The sequence below is a fragment of the Haliaeetus albicilla genome, chromosome 18, assembly GCF_947461875.1.
Source record: "Haliaeetus albicilla chromosome 18, bHalAlb1.1, whole genome shotgun sequence".
Classification (NCBI taxonomy): Eukaryota; Metazoa; Chordata; class Aves; order Accipitriformes; family Accipitridae; genus Haliaeetus; species Haliaeetus albicilla.
The window spans coordinates 15,680,052-15,705,409 of NC_091500.1; the positions used below are offsets into that span (position 1 = coordinate 15,680,052).

General features: G+C 36.7%; 1 protein-coding gene across 3 annotated transcripts in view; it reads left to right on the top strand.

Moving 5' to 3' along the window:
• ROCK2 (Rho associated coiled-coil containing protein kinase 2) overlaps positions 1-25,358 on the top strand; it is a 110,142-nt gene that overhangs the window by 50,771 nt on the left and 34,013 nt on the right. For all 3 annotated transcript variants that reach the window (XM_069805791.1, XM_069805792.1, XM_069805793.1), the window contains exons 3-10: positions 2,900-3,000; positions 9,788-9,925; positions 12,490-12,750; positions 18,461-18,605; positions 21,136-21,274; positions 22,944-23,035; positions 23,833-23,992; positions 24,601-24,664. In XM_069805791.1, coding sequence (XP_069661892.1) covers positions 2,900-3,000; positions 9,788-9,925; positions 12,490-12,750; positions 18,461-18,605; positions 21,136-21,274; positions 22,944-23,035; positions 23,833-23,992; positions 24,601-24,664 — 1,100 coding nt within the window. The remainder of the gene's footprint in view (positions 1-2,899; positions 3,001-9,787; positions 9,926-12,489; positions 12,751-18,460; positions 18,606-21,135; positions 21,275-22,943; positions 23,036-23,832; positions 23,993-24,600; positions 24,665-25,358) is intronic.

Below are 25,358 nucleotides of genomic sequence, written 5' to 3' on the forward strand. Positions count from 1 at the left end.
TGCAGTCAGTGCAAAGGCTTGCTGCTTGTTCCACTTTGTTCATCTTGTTGTCCACCAGGGCTCTCAGGTCGTCTTTCTCAAGGTGCCTTCCAGCTGGTGAGTGCCATCCTGTACTATCGTGTGGTGTCATTCCATCCCAGCTACAGGACTCTGCATTTGCCTGTGTTGAACTTTGTGAGGTTCCTGTTAGCTCATTTACCCATCCTGTCTGGGTCCCTCCCGAGAGCAGTCCTGCCCTCCAGTGTATCAGCTGTGAACTTTGAACCACTGACCATGACACCAGCAAGTTTTCCACCACCTTGTAATTTCTCTGCACAATCCCTGTCAGCCTGGTTTGGCTGCAAAGATACTTTGAGATGCAGTGTTGAAAGTCATGCTACAGTCAAGGAAAAGGCTCTCCCCTTGTCCACCAAGACAGACATCTCGTCATGGAAGGCAATCAGGTTAATCAAATGCAGTTTGTCTTTTTTAGATCCATTCTGGCTGTTCCCATCCTTTCTTGTCCATCAAGTGCTTGGAGGTGGATTCCAGGATTTGCTCCATGATCACTGTGGGCAGTGAGGTTAGGCTGCTGTTCCAGCCTGTAGCTTTCTGGATCCTCTTTGTTGCCCTTCTAAAACACAGACATGATATTTGCTGTTTACCAGTCATCAGGAGCCTCCCCAAGATGCCATGACCTTTCAAAGGTGATGGAGAACAGCCTGGTAACAGTGTTGACTTGCTCCTTCAGCACACTCGCATGCATCTTGTGTCATCTCATGGCCCGGTGTATGTCAAGTTTGCTTTATTGGTCCTTAGCTCTGACTTCCTCTACTGCAATACTTCACTGCCCCACACTCTGCTGTTAGCTTCAGGGAGCTGGGAGGCCTGTGAGCAGAGCTTCCAGTGAAGTCTGAGGCAAAAAAGTCATCGAGTACCTTGATCTTCTCCACATCCTTTGGCACTAGATCCCCTACCCCCTGAGAGCAGCAGGCCCAAATTTGCCTGATTCTTTCTTTTATTGCCAGTGTATTCATAAAGGCTCTTGTTTCCCTTCATAACCCTGGCTAGTTTCAATTCCAGCTGAGCTTGGCTTTCCCAGTTCCATCCTTGCATCCTTGGGAGATTCCTGCTGGGTAGCCCATGCCTGCTTCCATGTTCCAAACCTTCACTTTTTGTGCTTGAGTTGAGGCAGAGGTTGCCTATTCAGCCAAATTGGCTCTCCGCCATGCCTGCTCGATTTCTAGCTAACTAGAACAGACTGTTCTTGTGCTATGAACATGTAATCTTTGAAGACCAACCCACTCTTCTACCCTCCACAGCAGCTTCCCACAGGATCCTGCCTGTGAGTTCTCTGAACAAGCCATAGTCTGTTCTCCTGAAGTCCAAGGTCTGTTATTTTCCTTCCTCAGTTCTCTCAGGGTCTTAAATTCCAGCATCTCACGGTTGCTTCAGCCAAGGCTGCCACAGACTTTGTCATTCCTGGCCAGTTCTTTTGTGTTTGTGAGTAATAGATTAGACTGCCTCCCTGATTGGGCTTGTTGCTCACTTGGGTCAAAAGAAATGTTCTTGATGGTCAGGCATCTCCTGGATTGCTTGTAGCCTGCCAGGTTGCTCTTCATGAATATGCAGGTATGGTTGAACTATTAATTAGATGTTTGTTATCATTAACTCCCCATTGACAATGTAATCTTTAATGTCATACTGAATTAACTGTATCTCTGTTCCTTTTTTTTTTTCCTGTATTCAGATCTGAGATCCCCTTTAATGCCTTTCTTGGGATCAAATTGCACAGTTTTTGACCCTGAACAGGAATCTCGCAATATATACCTCTACTGCTCTCTGAATATAAGCATCCACAGCTTTTGATACAACACATGCTCTTCCCTGGTAGAGGTCTTGCTGCCACCAACCTGTTTAGCTTTGTTTTGTTCTTCCTCTAAGCATGTGTGGGGGCGGTGTCAAATCTCGTCATGCTTAAGGAAGATTACCTCCAGTATTATGAATTCCATTCATTGCTCCCATTATCTTTTGTCCTTGTAATAAGAATAGATTTTTAAAATGCATTTAGCCAGGAATGCATTCACTAGCATGCTACATTTACAAAATTAAAGAGTCTAGAACCTTGCATGTTTTTAGAATTTGTCAGAGTTTCACTGGTTTCCCTTACAGATCCCCACAATTGCCAACAAGAAAAATACTGAGAGACAAAGCTTATCTGCAGAGTGTTGCACCAGAGGATACTTGAACAGAGCATTGTAGACCTAATTTTAAAAAGTGTAGAACTACATGTGCAGTGAACACTAAAAAGCACTTTGAGATGGCCAACAGTTACATAGACATAGGTAAACTTGAATTAGTATTTCGTATGGAATGAATGAGTGGATCTGAAGTCATATCCTTGCATAATCTGAAGTTGTACACAAAGGTTACTGAGTTATATTCCTTGACATTTGACTGCTGTTGAACCCTCCAGATGTGTAGGAGCGAGTTGCATCTGCATTGCTTTTGTGTGTAACAGGTACTTCACACTCCTGCGTTATCAGTGGAGTGTCAGTGGATCCTGGCAGCACAGCAGGTGGCAATGAATAATTGTCTGAAAATTCAAGATACGCATCTCTGGTTCTTTTCATTACCAGTCTTCCTGTAAGCTTGTGAATGATTATTAGGGGTGTGAAACGGCAGTCGGCAAAATCCAAAAGACATTTCAATTATTATGGCTAAAGGTAGAAGGTTAATAATGTCCAAACAATAATGAAAGGAGATATTAATAGTGACTGCAGATTTCAAGAATTACCAAGAAGGCTCTGAACACGTAAAGAAAAATAGCTTATATTGACTCTAAATGAAAAACATTAGAGAAAATTCTTGTATTCTGTTAATACATGCATTATCACAACTTTTCTTTGATTTGTTTTAGATGAGAAGATTGTGGAAAAAATACGAGCTCTACAGATGAAAGCTGAAGACTATGATGTTGTTAAGGTGATTGGAAGAGGGGCTTTTGGAGAAGTGCAGCTGGTAAGAATGTAATGATTTAATGATTAGACAGATTTATGGCTCCAGCCAAAACCTTTCCCAGTCTTGCATGCTTTATATCTAAAAATGCATTCTTATAAAGAATAAGTGTTATTTTCATTGTATCGTGAGGTCATTTCTGTGCATAGTAAACAGTACATCAGAGTTTAAAACATGATGGATTGGAAGGGAAGGACTTGGGAAACAGTTTGCTATCCTTTGATCAAAATGGAAAAGGCAGTTCATGGCAATTTAAATTTTTTTAGCTGCAAGCATTACTGTATAATAATATCTGAAACCTTCCTATGAAAGAGCAAGCTAATAGTGCAACAAAAAAAAAATTTGTTTTGCTCTTATAATTATGTTTTCATTGTATTTAACTGATAGGACTAACGCAAGATACTTTTTTTTAAGTCTCTTTTCTTAGCATTGTCCATTCAACATTGTATCCGATATAACATCTAATGTAGTAATGGGATTACTTTTAAAATTTATGTTGCAGAGAAATTCTATTTAAAAAAAAACAATCAAAATACAAAAAGTAGCTTAGTATATCACGCATATTCTGGTTTTCATTTAATTTTGATTTTTCCTGGACTTCCAAGTCATCTTGTGTGATAAATAGCACAAAAATGTGAGCATTAGGTGTAAGATGGATTGATATGTCAGTTTTGAAATAAGCTATGGATGTAAGCGCTAGATAGAATCTGAGAAAACAAACACCACGGACAAGTTATCGTGAGCTAACATAACCGTGCACCAGCTGATCCATGATAATTTTCTGTGTAAGCATTTTTAGAGGAAGAGAGATATGAAGCAAGTCAAAGGAAGGGGGAGAAACTAATTTGCAGGAATTGAAGCTTGTTATCTTGTTACCACAAGGTAACAAAAATTACCCTTTGGCTTGTGTCTTTTGACATGGAACTGACATTTTACTGTTCTGTACTAATTTTGCACTAGGAAGCTGGGAAAGTCATACTGTCTTGTAATGTAAAGCAATTCTGGAAAATACAAAGATGTTTTGGAGTTTGTTGAGGAATGTGGCAAGATCTTAGCGCAGAAGTGCTTATAGGAAGTTCACAGCATATAACGGCAATAAATTTATTATCTATTTATAAAATGACTTGTTTTTTCCATATTAGTATTGGGGGAAAAAACCACCCTGACTAGCCTAACACTTTTTGTGTGACTCATGGGTAATTTGCAAATTTAGATGTAATTCATGTGGCAGTTAACATTTAATCAGCAATTTTTATTCATTTATGTTGTTTTTTAAGGCAACTTCACCCAAGTGTGGCAAGATGAGAATGTAGCTCCCTCTTGCCTGTTTCTTTCTGGGTCACTTGCACTTTGTTATTATCCAGAAGAATTTATGAAGTATGGAGAGGAGTATTGTCAAAGATCCCCATTTTCAAACAAGACTTTAAAGAATTAATACATATCTTTATATGCTTTTATATCCTTGCTGGCAAGAGATTAAAAACAAAGCTAAAACCTTGAGCAGAACCTTTCTTATTTGAGAAGGAGCTGCTGCAGGGAACTTTGTCTACTCTTTGTCTTTTCACTGACAGTCATGTCAAATGGTTTGTTTTAAAGTCTTCTGTTAGGCATTTTTATCATTAGATATATATACACACACTTATAGTAGCTAATAGAGATGCTCCTTTTTCATGCGCTTGCATGGGAAGCCAGTGAAAAATCAAGTTATAAGGAGCAGACTTCCTCGTCTATTTGTTGGGGGGCGGGGAGGGGCAGACGGAGAGATGAAAAAGAGAAGATCCCAATAACAGAAGTCATGTGTGTTTTTTGGATGTCACACTGACATATTTGCTGGAAGCATCCAAGATAATTGTATTTCTAATATGCTTCAAAAATCAAAATACTTTGTTTTCATATGTATATTTCTAAGAATTTAAGGGGTTTTCTAAATAATTTTCATTTTCTTTTTAACAATTCATTTCAAATATAAGTTTTTAATTTGTTCTGGCTTAGAATGGAAACTTTTTTCCTTAATTCACTGTGTCATGCACAGTTTAAATTCTAAAGCAGGGATGATTTTTCACAGCGTATGTACTGCAGTTAGGTAGTTTGAAGGGTCTGAAGACAAACTTTTTTTCTCATTTGCCTCATAATTATAATGTAATAGTAAAATGCATAGCAACTTGTTCATATAATGGTGGTTTTGGTGGTTTTTTTGTTGTTCTGGGTTTTTTTAATTGTTTAAATAAGCCCTTCAAGCCCCCAAATAAAAAAAGCTAGGAATGCTTGGTATTGGAAGGGAACTTATGTGTGTTCATAGAGAGCTCTTCTGTACTTCATGCCAAGTTAAAAGAACACTCTTTTTCTGGAATGTAAAAATGTAAGTAGGAATCATAATGCTATGCAGTCTTACAGCTAACAAACAGTGGGTTAATAAATACAGCCGTAGATCTGAACTAATATTAGCTGGTGATGAGGGCATACATACCTAGATTTTTTGCCTCACAAGGTATGATATGAGTTTAAACTATTGAGCTAAGCTGTATCTATTTCGACTCCATTCAGATGTTACCACCACAGTTGCAGATGATGGATGTGCAGTAATCAAAATATTTTGCAACACATTCTGTGATCAAAATAGAAATTTGCTTCAGTAGGGGCTAAACGCAGAAAGAACCATAAATAAAACATGATTAACTACATGGGTTAAATGCATGAATGTCATGTTGTCAGTGTGTGCCGCTGTGCGTAAATATTTGTAGCACAAATATTTGTTAAATATGTGTAATAGTTAACTATAACAAGCCAAAAAATTAATATGTTAATATACAGCATAAAATTGTCAGCTATGCCCTCCTTCATTTAAATTCGTTTTGCCCAAGCTTTCTGCTCCAGTATAGAATTTTCTTGTGAAAGAAGTAGTGTGGAGAGATCAGCTTTCCAGATTCTAGCAAGAAAGGAAAACACATTCTCTACTGTTGTATCTTACAGCCAGATTTTTTAAAAAGCCTCGCTTTTCCCCCTTTCCTCCCCCCCCCCCAGTTAAAAAATTCAGTCCAGTAAAGAGAGATCAGATGACTCTGGTCTGACCATCTGACTTTGGTGGAAAAACAATTTCCTTATAACTCCAGAAGTACTAAACTCTACTCTTGAGCTCTGGCCTCTGGCTTTCCTGGGTCTGTAGTGACAGGGAAAGCTAAGAAAATAATTGCCAGCTGCCAGATCGCTTCTTCTCTTACACAGTGCCATGAATAAAAGTGACTGGTGTCTAGGGCAGACAGAAAAATTGAGTTATGGTGCTTAATATGTTACTTGTGGTTTATTCAGAAACAGTAATTTATGAAAGCACTTCCTGAGTACCTCTTGTTTGTTTTCACTTGAGGAAAAATCCTCTTGATTTGAAATTGAAACATAACCTCAGTTCCTTCTCCCAGGTCTAATCACAAAGTACTATAATGTTGCAGTGACACAGCAGACTGACTTGTTCATGTACTGGAATAGAAAACTAAAGCAAGGCTAAGTCTTTCTTGTATTTGGATAGTAAACGATGGTCTGGGTGACAGTCTTTACTATGTGATCTCTCAGTGTTGCAAACCAGCAGTTGTCATGGCCTATGTAAACAGGTGCTGGTTTAGTTTTTTCCATTAAGTGCTTTGTTTATTAGGTTTAGTTCCCCAGCCACTGCTGATACATGCTTCTGTAGTAATGCAAATAAAGCAGTCATGGTCTGTTACCTGAAAATTTGTCAGGACATGAACTTTGGTACCCTATCTGTAGTAATTTCTTACTGTTCTATTAAGTATTTTAGCGTTTTTGTAATTATTTCAAACCTTAGAGTTCATTTCACAACTCCACTCTAGGATCTTCATTTTCTTTTATCGTAAAAGAGATGGTACCATTATCAATACTACATACTCAATCTGATAACTTCAAATGAATATATTATTTTCTTTGCCTACAGATTTTCTTCTGATGTGAATGCTGTAGAAATTATGGATGCATTTTGTGTGTACTTGTTTCTTGAAACTCTTAGATTGATGAAGCAGAGTAGAGGGAAATTCTTATTTCTTAATGCATTTTCATAAATTTCTTAATGCATTTTCATGAGTTAAACGAGGCCATGTTACTCAGCGCTGATGGCACGAAGGGATTTTCCTGCCTATTTTGAGAGTTACTCTGGTGAGCTGCAGTTTAAATTTGGCAGTTCATTTAAATGGTTGGAAGAAACTGAAACATCATGACAATTTAATACATGAATAATCTGCTATATGAGCCAATATATGTATGTACAAATATATCTCTGGGTAAAGAGCACAGTGGCTAGCAGCTAAATAGGCTGTCTTCAGGGGCCATGGTGGTGATACAAGGAGTAATATCACTGGTGGGTCTGTTCACCTGAAAGGCATGCCAAGATGCACTTAGTCTTTGGGTGTGCCAGCGTGCTAGTTGTTGCTTTGGTTCCTTGATTTTTGTGCAGAGAATAAACCTATCTTGAAGTTTTCCCAAGAAATTAATTAGCCAACTAATAACCTATTGACACTACCTTAGAGAGGTGCACAGGCTGTGATTTCTGGTCTCCCTACCCCTGTTTACTTGGCTTCTCCTATGCATGAGCTTGCTTCAGGCTGTGCTGACTTTCTGAGAATTTGTTTTCTGAACTAGTGGGAGACAATTATTCTTGTAAATCAAGGCAGCTGTACTAACTACGCCCAGGCAAGAGTACACAATGATTTTCGGAACTGTAAACTACTAAATACATTGCAGAGCTTTATATGGACTTTCACAGAAAATGCATCTTCAATTAAACAGTATCTTTTTGAGGATGCTGGTCTTTGTGTTTCTTCTGGTTTTGAGCAGGATTCCAAAAGCTCTACTTTATGGACTATCGGTTGTGGTGTACCACCAAGTCTTTGTAAATAATCCTATGTGGGATTAGCAAATGGGAGGAGATAGTTTTCAAAATCCTTTTTTAGGACACCTTCACTAGCTAGTTATTCTTAATGTCTTAAAATATACATGGTTATAGAGTTGTTAATGCATACAGATAATGTGTTTCTGTATTCATGTTTGGTTGGAGTTTTTTGATCTAGCTATACCAAAAGGTTGTTGGTTAGTGTTAAACTATGCAAGATACTAATCCTAAAACTGTTGTACCTATATCTTGAGAGCAAAAAGCCCCAATTTCAAGAACAGTAAGTTCATAAATAATCCTGTTTCTGTTCATGTTCTCACTCTTTCCAAGATTTCCATCCCCACCCCCCTGCCACCTGATGCTTCTCCTATTTCTAGAGATCATTCTGGTTGGCTTCAGCAACATTAATGTTTACAGCTCCTCAGGAGCAGGAGACTCATGCTCCTGTATTTGTAGACCAGATAGGTGCCTCTCTGAAGCTTTGTGCTGCAGACATGATGGACCCGAAACATTTACAGCTGTTCAGGAAAAGAGCCTATTAAACATTCTTTGCAGTAGCATAATTAAACTTGGACATTAAAAGTAAAACTAAGAGGCTGGGGGATATGGTTTGTTTTACTAAATGTGAGGTTATTAAATGCATCAGAAAATTGTAACAGTTTGGTTCTGATTTCACAAATTAGTCCATTGATTTTTTTTTTTTATTTTAATGTGAAGAAAATATGCAGAAACTTTAAGATGCAGTTAATTTCTTTTTTTTCTGCTGACTCGGACATCTTGCAGCTGTATACTTCTCACCTTGCCTTCTGCAAGGAACACTCAGGAATGTTAAAAAACTGGTCCTTTAGTACTTGTTTTGTAAAGTAGCATAAATCTAATGTCATTTCATTAACAGTCTGTACTTTAAAGATTTTGTTTCATGTCCATATTCAGATGAAGTTTTCAAAAATATTTTCAGATTTTGCCATAAAAACTTTAATTTTGGTTTTCCAACAAGATTTATGTTATTAATTTTACACTACTTAAAGTGAGTTTAAGAACTACTTAAGAAATAGCAAATTTTTTTTGGTGAAAAATAAAAATTGGAAGAGGCTGAAGTGGACTGCTTGCAGAATTTCTAACATGAATGAATGCAATGGATAGATGGCGTTCAGAATGAGAAAACATAAGCAGAGTTCTATTTTATTTCACCTTACACGATGGAACTTTTGAAGGGAGAATAGACAAGCATTTCCTTTTCCTTCTGTAAACAGAATAATTTCATCTTTGTTTTTTAGTGTTCTGAGTGATTTGAAGTAGTCACGTTCACTCAGAAAATGTTAAGACCAGTCCAGTTCTTTAGAGAAAGATGGTGCTTTGCGCATTCTGAGTTTTGGGTCAGGTTTTTTGGGTGGGTTTCTTTTGTTTGTTGTGTTTTGGGTTCGGGGTTTTTTAGCAGTTTCAATTTGAGTAAGCAGACTACTGGAGTCAGCTCTCATCTTTATGCTTGTAGCCATCGTGAGGAAGAACATATGCTTGTATCGGTGCGTCTTCAACAGAACAGCTACCTCCTAAGAGCTCCTGCAGCCCTGAAGCGCGTCCTTCTTGTGGCCCTGCAGCTCTTCTTCTGGGGACGTAGCAGCAGCTGCAGCAGTTGGCCAGGCTCTGGCATATCTTCCTTCATTTGGCATCCTTCTTGTTCCACTCCTGCTATGTTTTTTTCAAGCAGCTGTTAGGTTTTTCTTTCCAGGTTTACAAGTTCTCAAACCCTTTCTGTGTAGAAAATTGGATATATGAAGACCTGGAGGCATTGCATCCCAAAAAGCAGTTTGCACGTAGGAGAAATATACTATGCCGGTATTTGGTTTTTTTAACAAGGCATTTTAAAAAAAGTTGTTTCTTTTCTTTCTCAACCAACAGGTTCGCCATAAAATGACACAGAAGGTTTATGCGATGAAGCTACTTAGTAAATTTGAAATGATCAAGAGATCAGATTCAGCCTTTTTCTGGGAAGAAAGAGATATCATGGCCTTCGCCAACAGTCCGTGGGTGGTTCAGGTAGGGAAGATATGTAAGAGTAAACTAATAATAATAAAGCCATAAATCTTTTCTAGTCTTGAGCTGGTTTTGAATTTACATCTAAACTCAAATCATGGTTTAGGTTCAGGTTTTACTTTTTAAAAATACGTATTTACAGCAATTTCACTGAGTTTTGTGCATTTTGCTGTGTTAGAAAGTAGATTAACGTACATTTTAGTGGCTACAAATGCATCATAAAACAGAATTAAAAAGATATTTGAAATATCCACATAATCATTTGGAGTAATAGGGAGGTTACCTTTCCAACTAAGAAAAATTCTGTATAGAAATGTAGAAACAAATGTCAACATTATTTCTAGTCTTTCCTCATGATACAGTTGGTTGATCACAGGCAATTAGTATTAAGAGTGCTTTAAGTAGTTACTGACTTTTGAGCTGCAATTTGTTAGGTGGATGAGTGTACATTCCTGGTCTCCTGCAAGACAGGAGGTTGTAGCAGTGGTTTGCTTGAAACCATCTTCTGTTTAGTGGTCAGTTACTGCATCTCAGCTCAGAAGTAATATCCAAGTAATGGAGAGTTGCCTTCTTCAGCTGGTCTTGAACACCATTGCTTGCAGCAGTCTCATGACATGTATCATCATCATGTTTGTAATATGAATTATGCCTTTGGGAAGAAATAGTACTGAATATTGCGATTTGTTCTGAGTGGTAAATTACACCAATTAATAAAACGAGTAGTGAAAGCATATGCTTAGAGAAATTGTTAGTACTTCATTTTGTTAAATAATTAATACTTTTAAATGTTCTCACATATATTGCCATGCTTCTGTATATTTAATAAGTAAAGACTGGCTTTAAGCTTTCTATATATTCTTCATAACACTTCACATATGCAAGAAAATTTTACAAGGTTTTTTTTTTATTTAGATATTTTGCTCTTCTGAGCATATTGTGTTCTTGCCTATATTCAGCAGAAATGCTTAACCACATAGATCAATTTTTATTTAGTTGTTTGTTTTTGTTCTAATGACAGTAGTTGTCTGGAATTATTTTTATTTTTCACATGCAGTTGAAAGTAACGAGAAATGTAGGACAGTTTTCAAAGGAAAATGTAGCAAGCATGATATAAATGTGTGTGTGTTTGTAAATAGCAAATGAATTCAAGTGTATTTGCAATTGTGCCTTCTATGATGAAGTGTATTAGTGTGATATATTTGGGTAATGTGGTCCAGTGGGATAGGACATCGAGCTGGTTTTAAGAAAATGTAGGTCCTGTTCTTAGCTGGAAACTGGGACAGATCACACTGCTTCTCTCTGCCTTCTTTTTTATGTGAAAAACAAGTGAAGCTAGAGGTCTAGATAATTTTTTTTTTTTTTTTTTTTTATGAAATCCTTTGAGGACAATAATGAAAGTGCTGTATAAAGGCATAGTGTTGTTATTTATTATTGTGTTATATTAATATCCTTACATGTGAGAATACAGAGACTCTGTATAGATTTTAATTTAGATTTTAATGGCCAAATGCATTATCATATTGTATATACTATCCATTTGTGAAAACAAATACAGTGCAATATATATGTATTAAAATGTATATTTATAATATAGGTCTTACATCACTAATAAACAATAAATTTTAATCTAAAGGTCAAATCTCCTTAATAATGTTCCTGCCTTTCATGGTTCCTCATCCTCTGCAAACTCCCTGCTTTTGATTTCCTCCTTTCCACACATCTTCTTTTTCAATTGCCTTTGAATTTTGTGTGGATAACTTAAAGATGTGAATTATTTTATTTTTTAATGTAAAGGAGAAGGTATTCCCTGAGAAATAAGGTGGGAGACTTTCAGAGACTTTTTCACACCAGTCATTGAACAGTTGATAGTAATGCTTTTTGCTGGTTTGGGCCATTTTCAGATCTGGTGATTGCTGGGTGAAATCTCTCAAACTTAGCTCTCTAGGTCTGAAATACATTTTAAAGAGATTAAACTTACTATCATGCCAGTAGGAAACATACTAGCTGCAACCCATACCGGACTGTTATTTTCTTAAGGATAATTTCTTTGTATTGTGTTATAGTTGTCTTCAGGAACATTTTTTTTTTCCCCTTTCTTATTTCAATATACATGTTGTTTTAGGGCAAAATCGGTAGTGACAAGTGTTTTTGTAAATATGTACAGAGATAAGGAGATTTATAATATATAAAATTTAGAAACAGTCTAAGAGGCTATTCATTGTTGAGCTATTTTCAGATCAGTACATGATGCTCCCTTTCTCAGATTTGATATTTTGCATTTTGACTCAGTGAAACTTCAGTAGCTCATACTATTAATCAGGAAATCTTTTTCACTTTCTTAAAAATGAAAATGAGGGTGTATTGAAGTTCAGTAAATTACAAGGTACTGTCATAATTAATAGAAAAAGTAGATTATCTGAATATAAAAAATATAGTTACTTTACATCATTTTTGAAAACATATGCTCAGGTTTAATGAATCTTCAAGATAAAGTGCTTTATTCTTTTTCCTAGCTGTCTCTGAAAAGTAATCGTGTTTTTTTCTTTTCCTTTTTTTTAATATTGCAGCTATTTTGTGCCTTCCAAGATGACAAATACTTGTACATGGTAATGGAATACATGCCAGGTGGAGATCTTGTAAACCTTATGAGCAATTATGATGTGCCTGAGAAATGGGCCAAGTTCTATACAGCTGAAGTTGTTCTTGCTCTTGATGCAATTCACTCAATGGGCTTGATACACAGAGATGTGAAGCCTGACAATATGCTTTTAGATAAATATGGGCATCTGAAGCTGGCAGATTTTGGCACTTGTATGAAAATGGATGAAGTAAGTATGCAACTGAATAATTTATCATCTATAAAACTGTAATTCTAAGGTTATTTTCTTATGAATTATAAGGAATATTCATCAAATGGTCCACTTGGTTGGAAAGCTGTTCCTTGTCTCCTAGTTTTAAATACAAGGGTACTTTAAGATAGTGTAACCTTTTCTATAATAAACTGTTCTGGCACACGGAAGAAGGATGTAAACTTACTTTTCGTTATTTTTGAAAGCATGCGTGTTTATGAATTTCTGAGGTTCATTTTTTTGCCAAATGTCTGAGAAGCTTATGAGACAACTCCTAGTTTCAACATGAGTAACCTTGGAACAGTTCATAAATTGACATTTTTCTGTAAATGAAATTATTTTATGGGCAAGATACAGTCCTAATTTTTTTTTTTTACTGTGTCTAATTGTTCTCATAGCATCCTCTAGTGGTCATTAAAATGAGGTCACAGTAAGGCAGCAGTGGTATGTGATATATTGATTAAAATTTATGTTAGCTATTTGTCAAAATGTCATATATTTAATTGTCCAGATTTTACCATGTACAGACAAATACGCAGTTTTCTAATGAGACTGTATAAGAATATTTTATTTTTAACAGGATACTTTATATTATTAAAGGAGACTTAAAAATAAAGCTACCTTTTCGAGTTTGCACTTTTAAAATCTTCCCTGAAAAACAAATGTTATGCTGTAATTTACACAATATATTCTTCCTGTGGAAAATTATAACAGATTCTAAAAAAACTGTGTGAATGTGTGTTGTGATTTGCCTGGCTTTTAAAAGGTTTCTGTATTAATGTTGGCAAGGATGATCCTTCTAAGCTTATTTGCTTTAATGTGTTACATTTTTTTCTGTATTGTTTAGGCAGTGCTTGGTATAATTCCTGCAGCCTACTTGATTTGCATTTGCATCATTAAGTTAATGTCTCTTCGGCTGTATCTAGAAGTACTGTCTCTTTTTAGGTTTTTTTTTCTTTCCTGTGACAATATATTAACTTCACTGAACAACTACAGCTGTTTATTGAGGTTCAGTAGTCTGATTAGTTCAGTAGTCTGATTAGTTTTGCTGATATTATAGTTGTTATTCTAAAAGCAGATAGATTGTTTACCTCTGCTTTGATGATTTGCTTGCCTGTATTTTAGGGGACAGCATTTACTTTAATTGAAAAAAAATCAGAAGTAGTACTTCATCTCTTAATTTAGTCCTTAAAAAAATTAATCTTGGTTTTGAGCCCATAGACTATAGGTCTTAAGGGAATCTGCTGTTCATCAGAAGAGACAATAAAAATAGCATCAAAAGGTTCATAATATAAATCTACAAAAAAGGGTGATCCTTTATGCTATTTTAGGGATCCCAGAAATGGTGAACCTAAGCCTTTTTTTTTCCTTTTTTTCTTTTCCATTGTTGTTGTTAAAGGAATGGAATACTAAAATGTGGTTGATCATATTATAAATGTAAGAAGTGCATGCACATTTCTCAAAGAGTTATAGTGAGCTCCAGTTTGCACTGGGCATCATCAATGAACCAGTGATCTCCTAAAGAAGTTAATTTTTTTAACAGATTACATTTTAAGTTCTTCATGTTTCTCAGACTCAGTGGAATGGCAAAAATTTTTTATACAGGAAGCTTTAGAAGTTGAGAGGTTCTGGATTGTCTCCAAATCTCTTGCTACTTCTTACAAAACATGAACACATCCCAGCTGTGTAAATATAATATTGGTGTTGGCAGGATGATTTCTAGAAAATATATGCTTACTGAATACTTATTTGTTTTTTCTGATTTGGAGTTCTTTTAGCAGTTGTGCACATTAGCATCTTACTTTTGCTGTTGAGAGCCCAGGAAAATTCTGCTGCAATTTGGTGAGAGACATTTTTGACCTTTGCTGTGGAATTGGATTCAGTGTCCTCTTAAGTCTTCCAGGCCAGTCCAGACACTTGCAGCAGAATTCCTCCTTACCAGTATGTGAAAAGAATTGCTAAGTGCTTTAGTGATCTTTTCCAACAAAAAAAAAAGAAACTGATCTGTTTATGTAACTCAGTTGTGTGTTTTCAGCATTTGTGGGGGTTTTTTTTCTTTTTTTCTCCTGTTCTTTTTTGCTTTATTTAAAATCTGTAACAAGGTGTTTATTTCTGTAATTGAATAAAGAATGGAGTTGGCCTCAAAGGTTCAGTGGGAATTGTGGTTCCCTTTTGGTATCTAGGTGTGATAAGGTAGCCCAGGGTACGTTTCACAAGACTAATCTTCAGGTTTTCTGTAAGGAACTAGACAGTAGTTGGCTTTAGTAGGTATCGTAGAGCTAGGATCTCCTAATGTTGCCAGGCTCAGTACATAATGCTGTCTTGTGCTAACTGAGCTTTTAGAAGAGCACAAGTGTAGAGGATATCTGTTGAAAAAAGATGTGACTGAAAGAAGGGATGTTTACTTACCATTTGGGATTATCACCTCGGCTCAGGCAGTTTAGCGGAGAGAAGAAACATGTTCATCTTTTTAGAACTCAACTTATTTCTCATTGAAGCTTATCCAAGATTCTGCTGGATCCCTCTTGCCTCAGTTCATTGTCTGCAGCATGCTGCAGAAGCCCGGGTGCAGTGTTAACACCTGATCTGAGCTATCCTACTGTTTCCACACAAGCACTCTCCAGCTCTTGTTTACTGAAAGAACTTCATGAGGGAGTGAAAGCCTGATTTTCAGCCTTGATTCAAGACAGCGAGTCATTCAGGTCTGATGGAGATCCTCCTGAGGACAAAAACTGAACTGCTTTGTCTTCAGCAATGTAATAATTCTGAAAGATGGTAGGATACGCTACAGCCTCACCACCAAGTTGTCATAAACTGTGAGAACACGCTGTGTCTCCTGGACAGCCTTTTTTAAAATTCTGCGTTGCACGTCTCTCACAGAGCTGCAGGTGATCAGTTCCAACATCCACCTTGATCTTTAGAGGTGATGAGAAGAGTCTTGAGTAGAACACTGGCCTGAGACTCCTGAAAGGAAGCTTTGTATGAGAACTGCTGTAGTAAGTGTGCTACTCAGGCATAACACAGAGGCTTAGTATTTGAAACACAGGAATAACACTATGTCCAGAGAAAACAGCACTTTTTAGATCTCTTCAAATGCTGAAGTACAGAAGGCAGAACTCATCGTGCAGAATGTGGGGACTGTCAAGATGCCATGTACTGCACAGAGAGGACTTCCCAGTTTACTTGGCTTTTGATGCCAGAGATCACAGAAGCTAGTCTGACTGTGGTACTAAGAGTATCCAGTACTTAAAAATACATGCAGAGCAATGCCCGAGTTCTTTGAAAGCACAAGTATGTAAATGAGAGGAACAGAAATCTGGGAGTATTATAGTCAGGTGTTAATGGACCAGCCTCCCCAGGGACACGGTAGAATCCCCATCGCTGGAGGTTTTCAAGATGCAATCGAACAGGGTGCTAGATAATCTCATCTAGGCTCCCTTTCCCACGACAGGTTGGGCCAGATGATCTTTCAAGGTCCCTTCCAACCTGGGCTGTTCTGTGACTCTGTGAATGCATTTTTAGATTTGTTCCTGAGACGGAAGGTAGAGAGTTTTACGGAGAGTAAGTACACCTAACTCAACGTGCTTCAGAGAGAAGTCCATTGAAAACTGATGTTAGCATGCAGGGCCCTTCCAATGGTAGGAATATTTTTTGTGTTGCTGTTCAGTTCTTTGACATCTTGTCTGAAAACTTAAGGCGTTGTTACCTGGAGTTCTTTAGCATCTGTAATGTCATTGGAAAGAACTTTCCTTGTTGCTGCATACCAGCCATCAGACTTGGTTAGGGCTGGCTTTTTTTTGGCACAACCTTTGCTTTGTTTGCATAAGACTTCATAAAATATCAGTGTGTATAACATATTGAAAAGTGTTCTTGTTCTGGTGTATTTATTGTAGAGGAATGGGAAATGGAGTGTTACTAAGTGCTTAGGTGTCAAGGTGATGAGGCTGTGACTGAAGCTGCGCTGTTCAGAGAAATCTTTCAGAACTGTTTTGCTGACTTTGTTTTTAAAGAAGCTTCTTACCCAGCAAGAGTTTCAGGTGGCTTCAGCCAGTCTTCGCTGAGTGACGAGTCAGATTTTCCCTTGTTGTAATTTTGCATTTGGATAAAGAAGAGATAGACGTGCACCAGTGTTGGAGGCCTCATTAAGTTGCCACAGTCCTACTAGATCAGCAGAATCACATGAGCCTAGAGCAATTCCTCCAGTGCTCAAAGCAAAGAGAGGCTTAAGCTTCAGAGAAGACCTGCCATGTGCCAAATCCATTTTTGAATGTTCTCAGCTTTAGATTTCTGGAGCCTTTGGGCTTTAGTTTATTTCCCAGTGTTAAAACATGTTCATCTGTTTTCTTCTTTGTTCAAAGCATGCATTAGGTCTTCTGAAAAGAGTTAACTTGATTTTCTTATTCCAGGATGATCAAGCTATGTGCTATCTGGTTCGTAGTGTAGAAAGCAGAAGTTAACCTGCTCTTCATTCTGGAACTGAGAAATTAAAGCTTCCTTTAGGTTTCAGCTTCAGCGTGGAGTTGTAAGACGATAGGCCTTTGCCAGGAGGACATTTGAAGTGCTCCTTAGGTCTCTTCAGTATTTAGTCATCACTTTAGTTTTTGCCTGCCAGTTCATGACTGTCCAGGATTCTGGTTTAGTACATAAGTAAAAGCTTTTGGCAGTTCATATTGTGTGTGAAAAGAAATACTGTAATTTGGTGTCTAATTTTTTACATGTCGATACAATTCCCAAAGCAAAATGTTTCTCTTCCTTTCTTTAAATATGTATTTTGCCTTTAGCTGTTGCTACTAGTATTCCATATGAATGTTCAGAATTAGTATGTATTGCCATTCATGGTGATGGCAAAATGCACGAAGAACTTCATAAGATGACTTAGAAAATATTTCAGGTTGAGAGACAGAATAAAAGTTGATTATATTTTTGGTACTTCCTTAACTTCATCCAGGATTTCATTTCATTCATCCATCTGGTCTCTCTGGAATGAATGCAGTGAATTTGATTAAATGAAACAAGGCTTACAAGTTTGAACCAGCATGCTGGCAGATCTGACGATGCTTCTGCGTCATTTAGCCCCTGCATTTTTAGTCTCTCAGTGTGAAGCAAAGAGGATGAAGAATCATTCCATTAACAGAACTACGTTAACATGTTAATAAAAATAATCTTTAAAAAAAAAAGCTTTGGTATTCTTTAAAAATAGCTTTTCCTTTTATTTTTTCCTATATTTAAATAAAAACCAAGGTGAGACTATAAAAGTCTATCTGTAACTTGATTTATTGTCTGAATTAGACAAAACTGTTATGTATCTGCTGTGCAGGGCCCAGAACTCACAGCTTGTCAAAATTACTCTGAAGTTTGTCCCTGAATTCAGTGAGATAAGGAGCAGTCCGATATGGTCTGTAGCTTCATATTGAAACCAATGGTAAAAATAATAAAATTGGTCCATTTTTGAAAGATGTAATCAAGAAAAAACGCTATGGAGTAGGCAGGGGAGCGCATGTTACGAAATGGACTTGTCATTTCAGTCCATATTGCTTCTGGAGTAAAAAAGAGAGTCTTTCAAACACATTCCTTGAACCAAATACTTTGGGCTGTATTTTTTATGTTTTTCTGGTCTACTAATAGGCGAATTGTTTAAAGACTCAGCAGTATTTTTAATTGAGGTGTTTGAATTCTTACTGTTGCACAGACAGGTATGGTGCGCTGCGATACAGCTGTGGGAACCCCAGACTACATATCGCCTGAAGTTTTGAAATCACAAGGGGGTGATGGTTATTATGGACGGGAATGTGACTGGTGGTCAGTAGGAGTTTTCCTTTTTGAGATGCTGGTTGGTAAGTAGTGGTTTCTTCTGCTAATGAGATTATTGTTGAGTCTTTAGCTGTACTTTGCTGCAAGGTGGCTGGTTGTACCTCACTGTCTAGCAGCTTCTGACTTTTGGCTGATGCTGTTGCTTCATTCCTGTTTTCTTTGCTCTCTGTCACTCTTATGCTGTGACAGCTGTTTGTGTGCTTGCTCAGTGATTAGTTCCCTGACTCGGTTCAGCTTAAAACTAATTCTTAGAATAGTTTTAACTGGGGTCAGTACCTCACCATCTCACGAACATGTCTGCCACCTCAGGGGCAGTACTGAGTTTTCAGGGATGCAGAGATGGGAAAGGAGTGGGAAGGGCAGGACTGCCCTTTTCCTCTTCTCCGTGTTGTGTGTGTGTCCCCCCCTTTTCTTTATCCCTTGCCCCCCCCCCCCCCGTACCCTCCCCCCTGACTAGCAATGGCTTCTGTTAGGTCAAAATGACTGTGGAAGTATGGCTTGATTATTTCTTTTATGCTTGAGTCAGGATTTTCCAGTAAAATACACTGGACTGCTATGGCAACGAACATAGACTATAATCTGTTAAGGAGATGAGTCATCTGCATCTTAAAATACAGTGAGGATCAGTATTAGAGTCTGGTAGCAAAATACTGATGATAGAAGGATGGAATTGAGCATATAATTATTAAAAATCCAAATCAGCATGTTTTGGTAATATTGCAGATTTGATGTTTCTAGCATGTTGAGCCAGGAAAGACATTTGGATATATGATGCTATTACAATCTCTGTGTCTTTCAGGATTAAGGCATTTTGACTTACAAAAAGTGTGGTTTCTAATAGTCTCTCATAAACAATTTTAGCAATAAATAAGATTCTTCAGTTACTAAAATATTGGACATAGCTGTCTAGAATGTCTTCTCAGACACCCCCCCCCCCCCCCCTTTGTATCTGAGAGGGAGGATTCTCCCCTTTTTATCCTTCTAATGAAAACATTTTTTTAAAGTGAAATCTTACTTAGTTTCTCCATGTCCCACACATTGGTAGAAAGTATCTCTTTTTGTGCGTTTACATATCAGATTCTGCTTATGGTCTTCTAAAACTTTATGCTTTAAAGAAGGCACAGAAAGCATTCTGTTGTTCTGATTTTAGTAAAGACACAGTACTAATGAAAACAGTACTACTTTTTACTGCGTGCTTAACTAAAAGCTAAAATGTTGGTCATGGGATGGAATCCTACCATTAGTTCAGTGACTTAGGATAGTTTTGAGGTGTGGCCTAAATCAAAGCTGTTTCTGAGACTGAAGACAATTGAGAAGGGGAAGGTTAGGAAAGAGGGAGGCAGCAGCAAGTATCAGTGATCCTCCCTGCAATGTACTGGTATGGCAACCTAATGAATTTACTGGAAGTCTAGAAGTTTAATTCAAGCTGGTGTGTACTAATTTCTTATTTTGCCATAAAATGACAGAAAGAGGCTAAAGGCAGGATTGTTGCATTTATATTCTTTTTGAAAGCCGAACGGTTTTTGTCCATTGGTCTGTTCATACATTTTTTCATGTACCTAGCTTTTGAAATTCTCAGTACCTTGTTGGAAGCATGCAGTCAGGATGCTGACTGCCGTGCCAGGTGATCCCTGCCTGCACACAGCACACCAGGACGGAGCAAGGAGCCTAGCTCACACGATTGGTTGTTCACCCTCTCTATTAAACCTATGGATTAGTTTTGAGAAAGGATTTATGTAAAAGTTGCAGTCTCTTGATTACTGACCCAAACCATTTGTATATTCAGAATGTTGTCAGCTAACTTGAACGTCAGTTGCCTTTATTGATACTGATTCTTTTCAGTTGTCCCAGTTTTACCTTTCTTAAGGATATTTGCAAAGAAACTAGGCTTAACTAAAGCCTATGCTGCAAACCTTTGGGTGAGAAAGGTCTATGATTTTAAAAGCCGCTTGCCCATGTTAATATAGGCATCCAAGCTAATATAATTTATCAGTCAACAAGATTTATTAATATGAGTTTAACAGTGCAGTAACACAGTGAAGGCCTCTGCTCAGAGCTGACTTGCTTTAGGCAGCTCCAGGGGTAGGCAGGGTAGACCTACGTGCTTCTGAAGTGGTCTTTGGAGAGCTTTGGTGGATTCTTTCCAACAAATGTGCGTTAGTAAATCTTTAATAAGTTTCGGTCCTTTATGCCCATGGAAGCGTTTAAAGATGGGATTTTATGTGGGTGTCAGCCATCATGTAAATTAGAAAACACAGTGATAGTCTTCAGGTGGAACAAAAGATGTATTTCCTTGGGCAAAATTTTGGTAGTGACGTGCAGGATGAAAAATGATTTTGTTTGTAACACAGGCATTTTAGGGAAGGAATATTTTTAGTAGTGTACATTATTTTATACCCTGCATTCCAATTTTACTTTTTTTTTTTTTTTTAAGTAAAAGACGTATTTTAGCTAAAACTGCTTGTAGACTTTTCTTTATATCTTTTGTCTTTTTCAACTTACATGACTTGAACATGACTCAAAATCACAGTCAGTTTACTATTTTATTTTCAGGCGATACTCCTTTTTATGCAGACTCACTAGTAGGAACGTACAGTAAAATTATGGATCATAAGAACTCATTACATTTCCCGGATGATGTGGAAATCTCTAAGCATGCAAAGAACCTTATCTGTGCCTTTTTAACTGATAGGTAAGTGCACATATTATTCTGGTACTGTTTTTATTTTGGATGGTATTAGCACATGTACATTGTAAAAATTAATTCCTTCCATTACTTCTCCTAATCTCTGTTCAAATCTCTTCTGCAAAATCTCCTGCTCTCTCATTTTTCTTTTGGGGTGTTTTTTCCAGGTATTGTATTTTATTTCTATGAGCAGTTCTGACAGCTCTTGTTAACAACACAATTTGTGCCAGAGAAATCCTTCCAGTTGCAGTGTATAATACAGTAACAAACCTGTAAGGTTGAAAGTAATTTGTAAGCTCCAAGGCAGGGACCAAATTATTGTGCTTAGTGTCTAAGCGAGTGTTAATTAAAAAAATGAAAGCAAATACTTTTATGAAAATAAGCATGTTTTTATTGAGTTTCTTTAAGCTTTCTTGGAATGTTCGAACTTTTTTTCATTTGCTTTGTTGTATTAATTGACAACCTAGCGAGCATATTGTTTTGGCTATAAATAGAACTTAGAGGTCTCCCTTTGTGGAACTGAGCCATTTATTGATATTAAGCTGTGTATGGGCACTTATATTTTCTTTAGTTCCAGAAAGCAGAGATTATCTTCAATTTCTCTGATGCAAAAGAAGAGCGCTGTAGGTCCATAGTTAACTCTGGTCGATGATGCCTTCTTACACTTTCCTGCGATCACCTGAACTTGGCTACAGCAGAGCATCTAGCCTTTATAAAATGAGGGATTAGGAAGAAAATTGCCTTATAATGGTTTTCGCATTTGAAGAGAGATTGTTTGCTCTGTTGAGCAAGATCACGGTTACTCAGGAAGGATGTGCTTTAACAGTGCTTTTCACCCTTCATAGCTGAAGCATAGAGAGAAAATATGAGTAGAATTTAATAATGTAAATGCAGCGAGGTGTACTTCCACTACGTGTGTCCGTCTTCCTGTTTATATTTAATACAGTGCTTGAGTGATTTATTTAAAACAGATGCCTTCTTTCTGTATGTGTGATCACTGCTGGAGCACTTAAAGAAGGAATAAGCATCGACCCTATGATTTATTAGTTTTTATGCGCATTGTGTTTATGTCCTGTTCCTGTAGATTGTTTTAAGAGAGACTCTTCTGGTCAAACTAAAAGTTTCTTGTTGGACTCAAGATTTACTTCACTGCAAATATCAGCAAGAGATGTGTCAGGGTTAGTTATGGGGCAGAGGCTGCAATTCTTAACATACTTATTTCAGTCCAGCTTTGAATAACCGTTCTGTGCAGTAAGTTAGACCTTCCTTCACTTGTATGTCAAGGTTTGTCATGTGACTTGGCAGACACGAAACTTCTGCAGTTTTTTTTCCCCCTGAGGCTGTTGGGTTTTTGTTTGTGTTTTTAGTTTTTTCTTAGTTTTTGCCTCAGTGCTCTCTTTCTTGCTTTACTCCCCATGTGGCAGACTCCAAATTCTGGACATTTTAGCAGTCACAGGGAGAGTGCATGCTAAGAAACAGAGTATATTTTATATAAGAAACTACAGATCAGTGGTTGGTGGTTTTTAATTTTGTTTTTTATCTGAACATTAATGTGGTTAACTCAGACAATCTTTACTGAAAGTTTCTTTGCTGCTTCTGAGCAAGTCAGGAATTAAATAACAAGAAACAAGTGCTATTTTTCCTAATGTGAATCTGGCTTAATTGCTATGTTTAGGGATGTGCGACTTGGGAGAAATGGGGTAGAAGAAATAAAGCATCACCCTTTCTTCAAGAGTGATCAGTGGAATTGGGACAATATTCGAGAGAGTAAGTAAATTAGCTTAAAAGTTCTATTTTTATTCATTATTTGAAATAGTAGAAATGAAAAAAACTTTAGGATGTATAAATTATTTTCTGTCTACCAAGAATCTTGCTCAAACTTCCGTATTTATCATTTGTATTATAAAAACTTTATCAGTAGGGGTTAGTAAATACACATTTTTCCTACTGGAATTATCCTCATCTTTATCTTGCTTTTAATGTATAGATTTCAGTTTTGAACAACAGAACTGGAATTCTAACTAAAGAGAATGCATGTTACGTTCTATTTCTTTGTGGCTTTTGTTGTTTTGTTTTTGTTTTGGCGTGGTTGTTTGGGGGGTTTTGTGTTTTTTGGTTTTTTAACCTGTAGTTAAGACAGTAGTTTGGCAGCAGTCTTGTCAGTTTTACTGCTTTTCATTTAAGACATTGTGAACTTGATAGCGTTAGGCAAAAAAACGAAGTATGTCAGTTCAGATCATGAGCTTGATCATAACTTCTAAAGTCATGTATTTACTAGAGTTTCTTAAAATGATGGTTGTATTTAGAGTTCTATTCTCAAATGTGATTACCTTAGCAAATACATTTTGCACATTAAGATATTCTGTGTATTAGGCAACTAATGTAAAAATAGATTTCTCTAGAAAAAAATGTTCACAGTAATGTTTACAGATCTGCTGCATGTTTAATACATATTTAACTAGAAGACAACTTATATTATAGTCTTTTTAATATTACAGAGGTACCAGTATATACTAAGTGGCTGAATCTTGGAGTGAAGTTCATCTTTTCTCCCCTTTTTATAGCTGCTGCTCCTGTTGTTCCTGAGCTTAGCAGTGATATAGATAGCAGTAATTTTGATGACATTGAGGACGACAAGGGAGACGTGGAAACCTTTCCAATCCCCAAAGCCTTCGTGGGAAACCAGCTGCCTTTTATAGGATTTACCTACTATAGAGACAATTTGTATGTGATACTTCAATATGCATTTTTAGAAATATACCTGCAGATTTTTCTTATATCGTATCCCTTTTTTCACTCGAGGCAGAGAATTTATTCACTGCATTATATTTATTTATGTCCAATTGTGAAGATACAAAATGCAGAGTTTAAGTAGAATATATAATTTGCTACTATTTTGGTTATTCTGGTAACTGATTAAATAACAGTATTTTTATATGCACAAAATTATGTAGTCTCTCAAGAAAATCTTTTAGGGTTAAAATACTGATAGATTTGTAATTATACTTCTAAAATGGCTTTTTATTAGTAGCTTTAGAAAGAAGTTTACACAAAATAATAGCTTGCTAGGACTTGAATAGTTAAGAAATAATTGTATAAATTAAAAAATTATAAGCTGCTATGAGTTTGAAAACATATGTTATATTTCACTTAAGAAAAGATACAAACCAGAAAGATGCACTGACACTGAAATAAAAGAATCTTCATTCTGAGAATAGCATAAGACAAATTAAGACTTGAGAGAATTGATTAAAATTAGTTGATTGGCAAGGTTGCCAGAGTTGTTGAAAACTTGAATAAGAGCTGGAGGGATTTGTTTTTGGTTTTGACAGGTTGCTAAGTGACTCCTCTCAGTCTTGCAGAGAAAATGAATCTGTGCAATCTAGTAAAAATGAGGTTAGTGCCTTTTTTCGTAAGTATTAATGGTATGATTAACTAATTTTGTTAAGTCCGTTAAGAAAAGACAAAGTCTAAAATAAGTTTTCAAGAAAACGGGGGGGGGGGGGCGCTTTTTGTCTTTTAATGATCCTCAATAAAAATGATATTTTCTGTTTACAGGACAGCAAGGAGGTAAGTATATTATTTGAATTATGAAAGGAATCAAAAGATTCCTACATAATTTATGTGAATGTGAAATATCTTAAATATTCACCAAATTGTTAACAGTAAACCAGTTTTATTTTGAAACAGTTGTACTCAAGCATTGATGTACTATAATATAAAGATGAATGAATACAGATTTTTCTCGAATTCTTTTGGCATTTAGAATTTGTTTGGAAAACAAATTTGTAAGGCTCTGTTTGCCACAGACAGCATCACTCTTGGGGAGGTTGTGAGTTTTGGCTCCACACTTGCCTGAGTGATTCATGATTGATTTATTCAGAGTTTGGAAAAGTAAATTGTGACCTGCAGTAGTAAAGGAATGTTTAAATTGTGCTGTCAGTTGAAGTGAGTGTATGGAGCATGTTTATCCAGCTTTTGAAGATTGACAATTGAACTTAAATTTGCAGATGACAGGAGAATGCTGTGGAATTTTCATGAACTTCATTATGGTGCTTAAACATTTGTCTTATTCAAGTGTAGGTAGTAC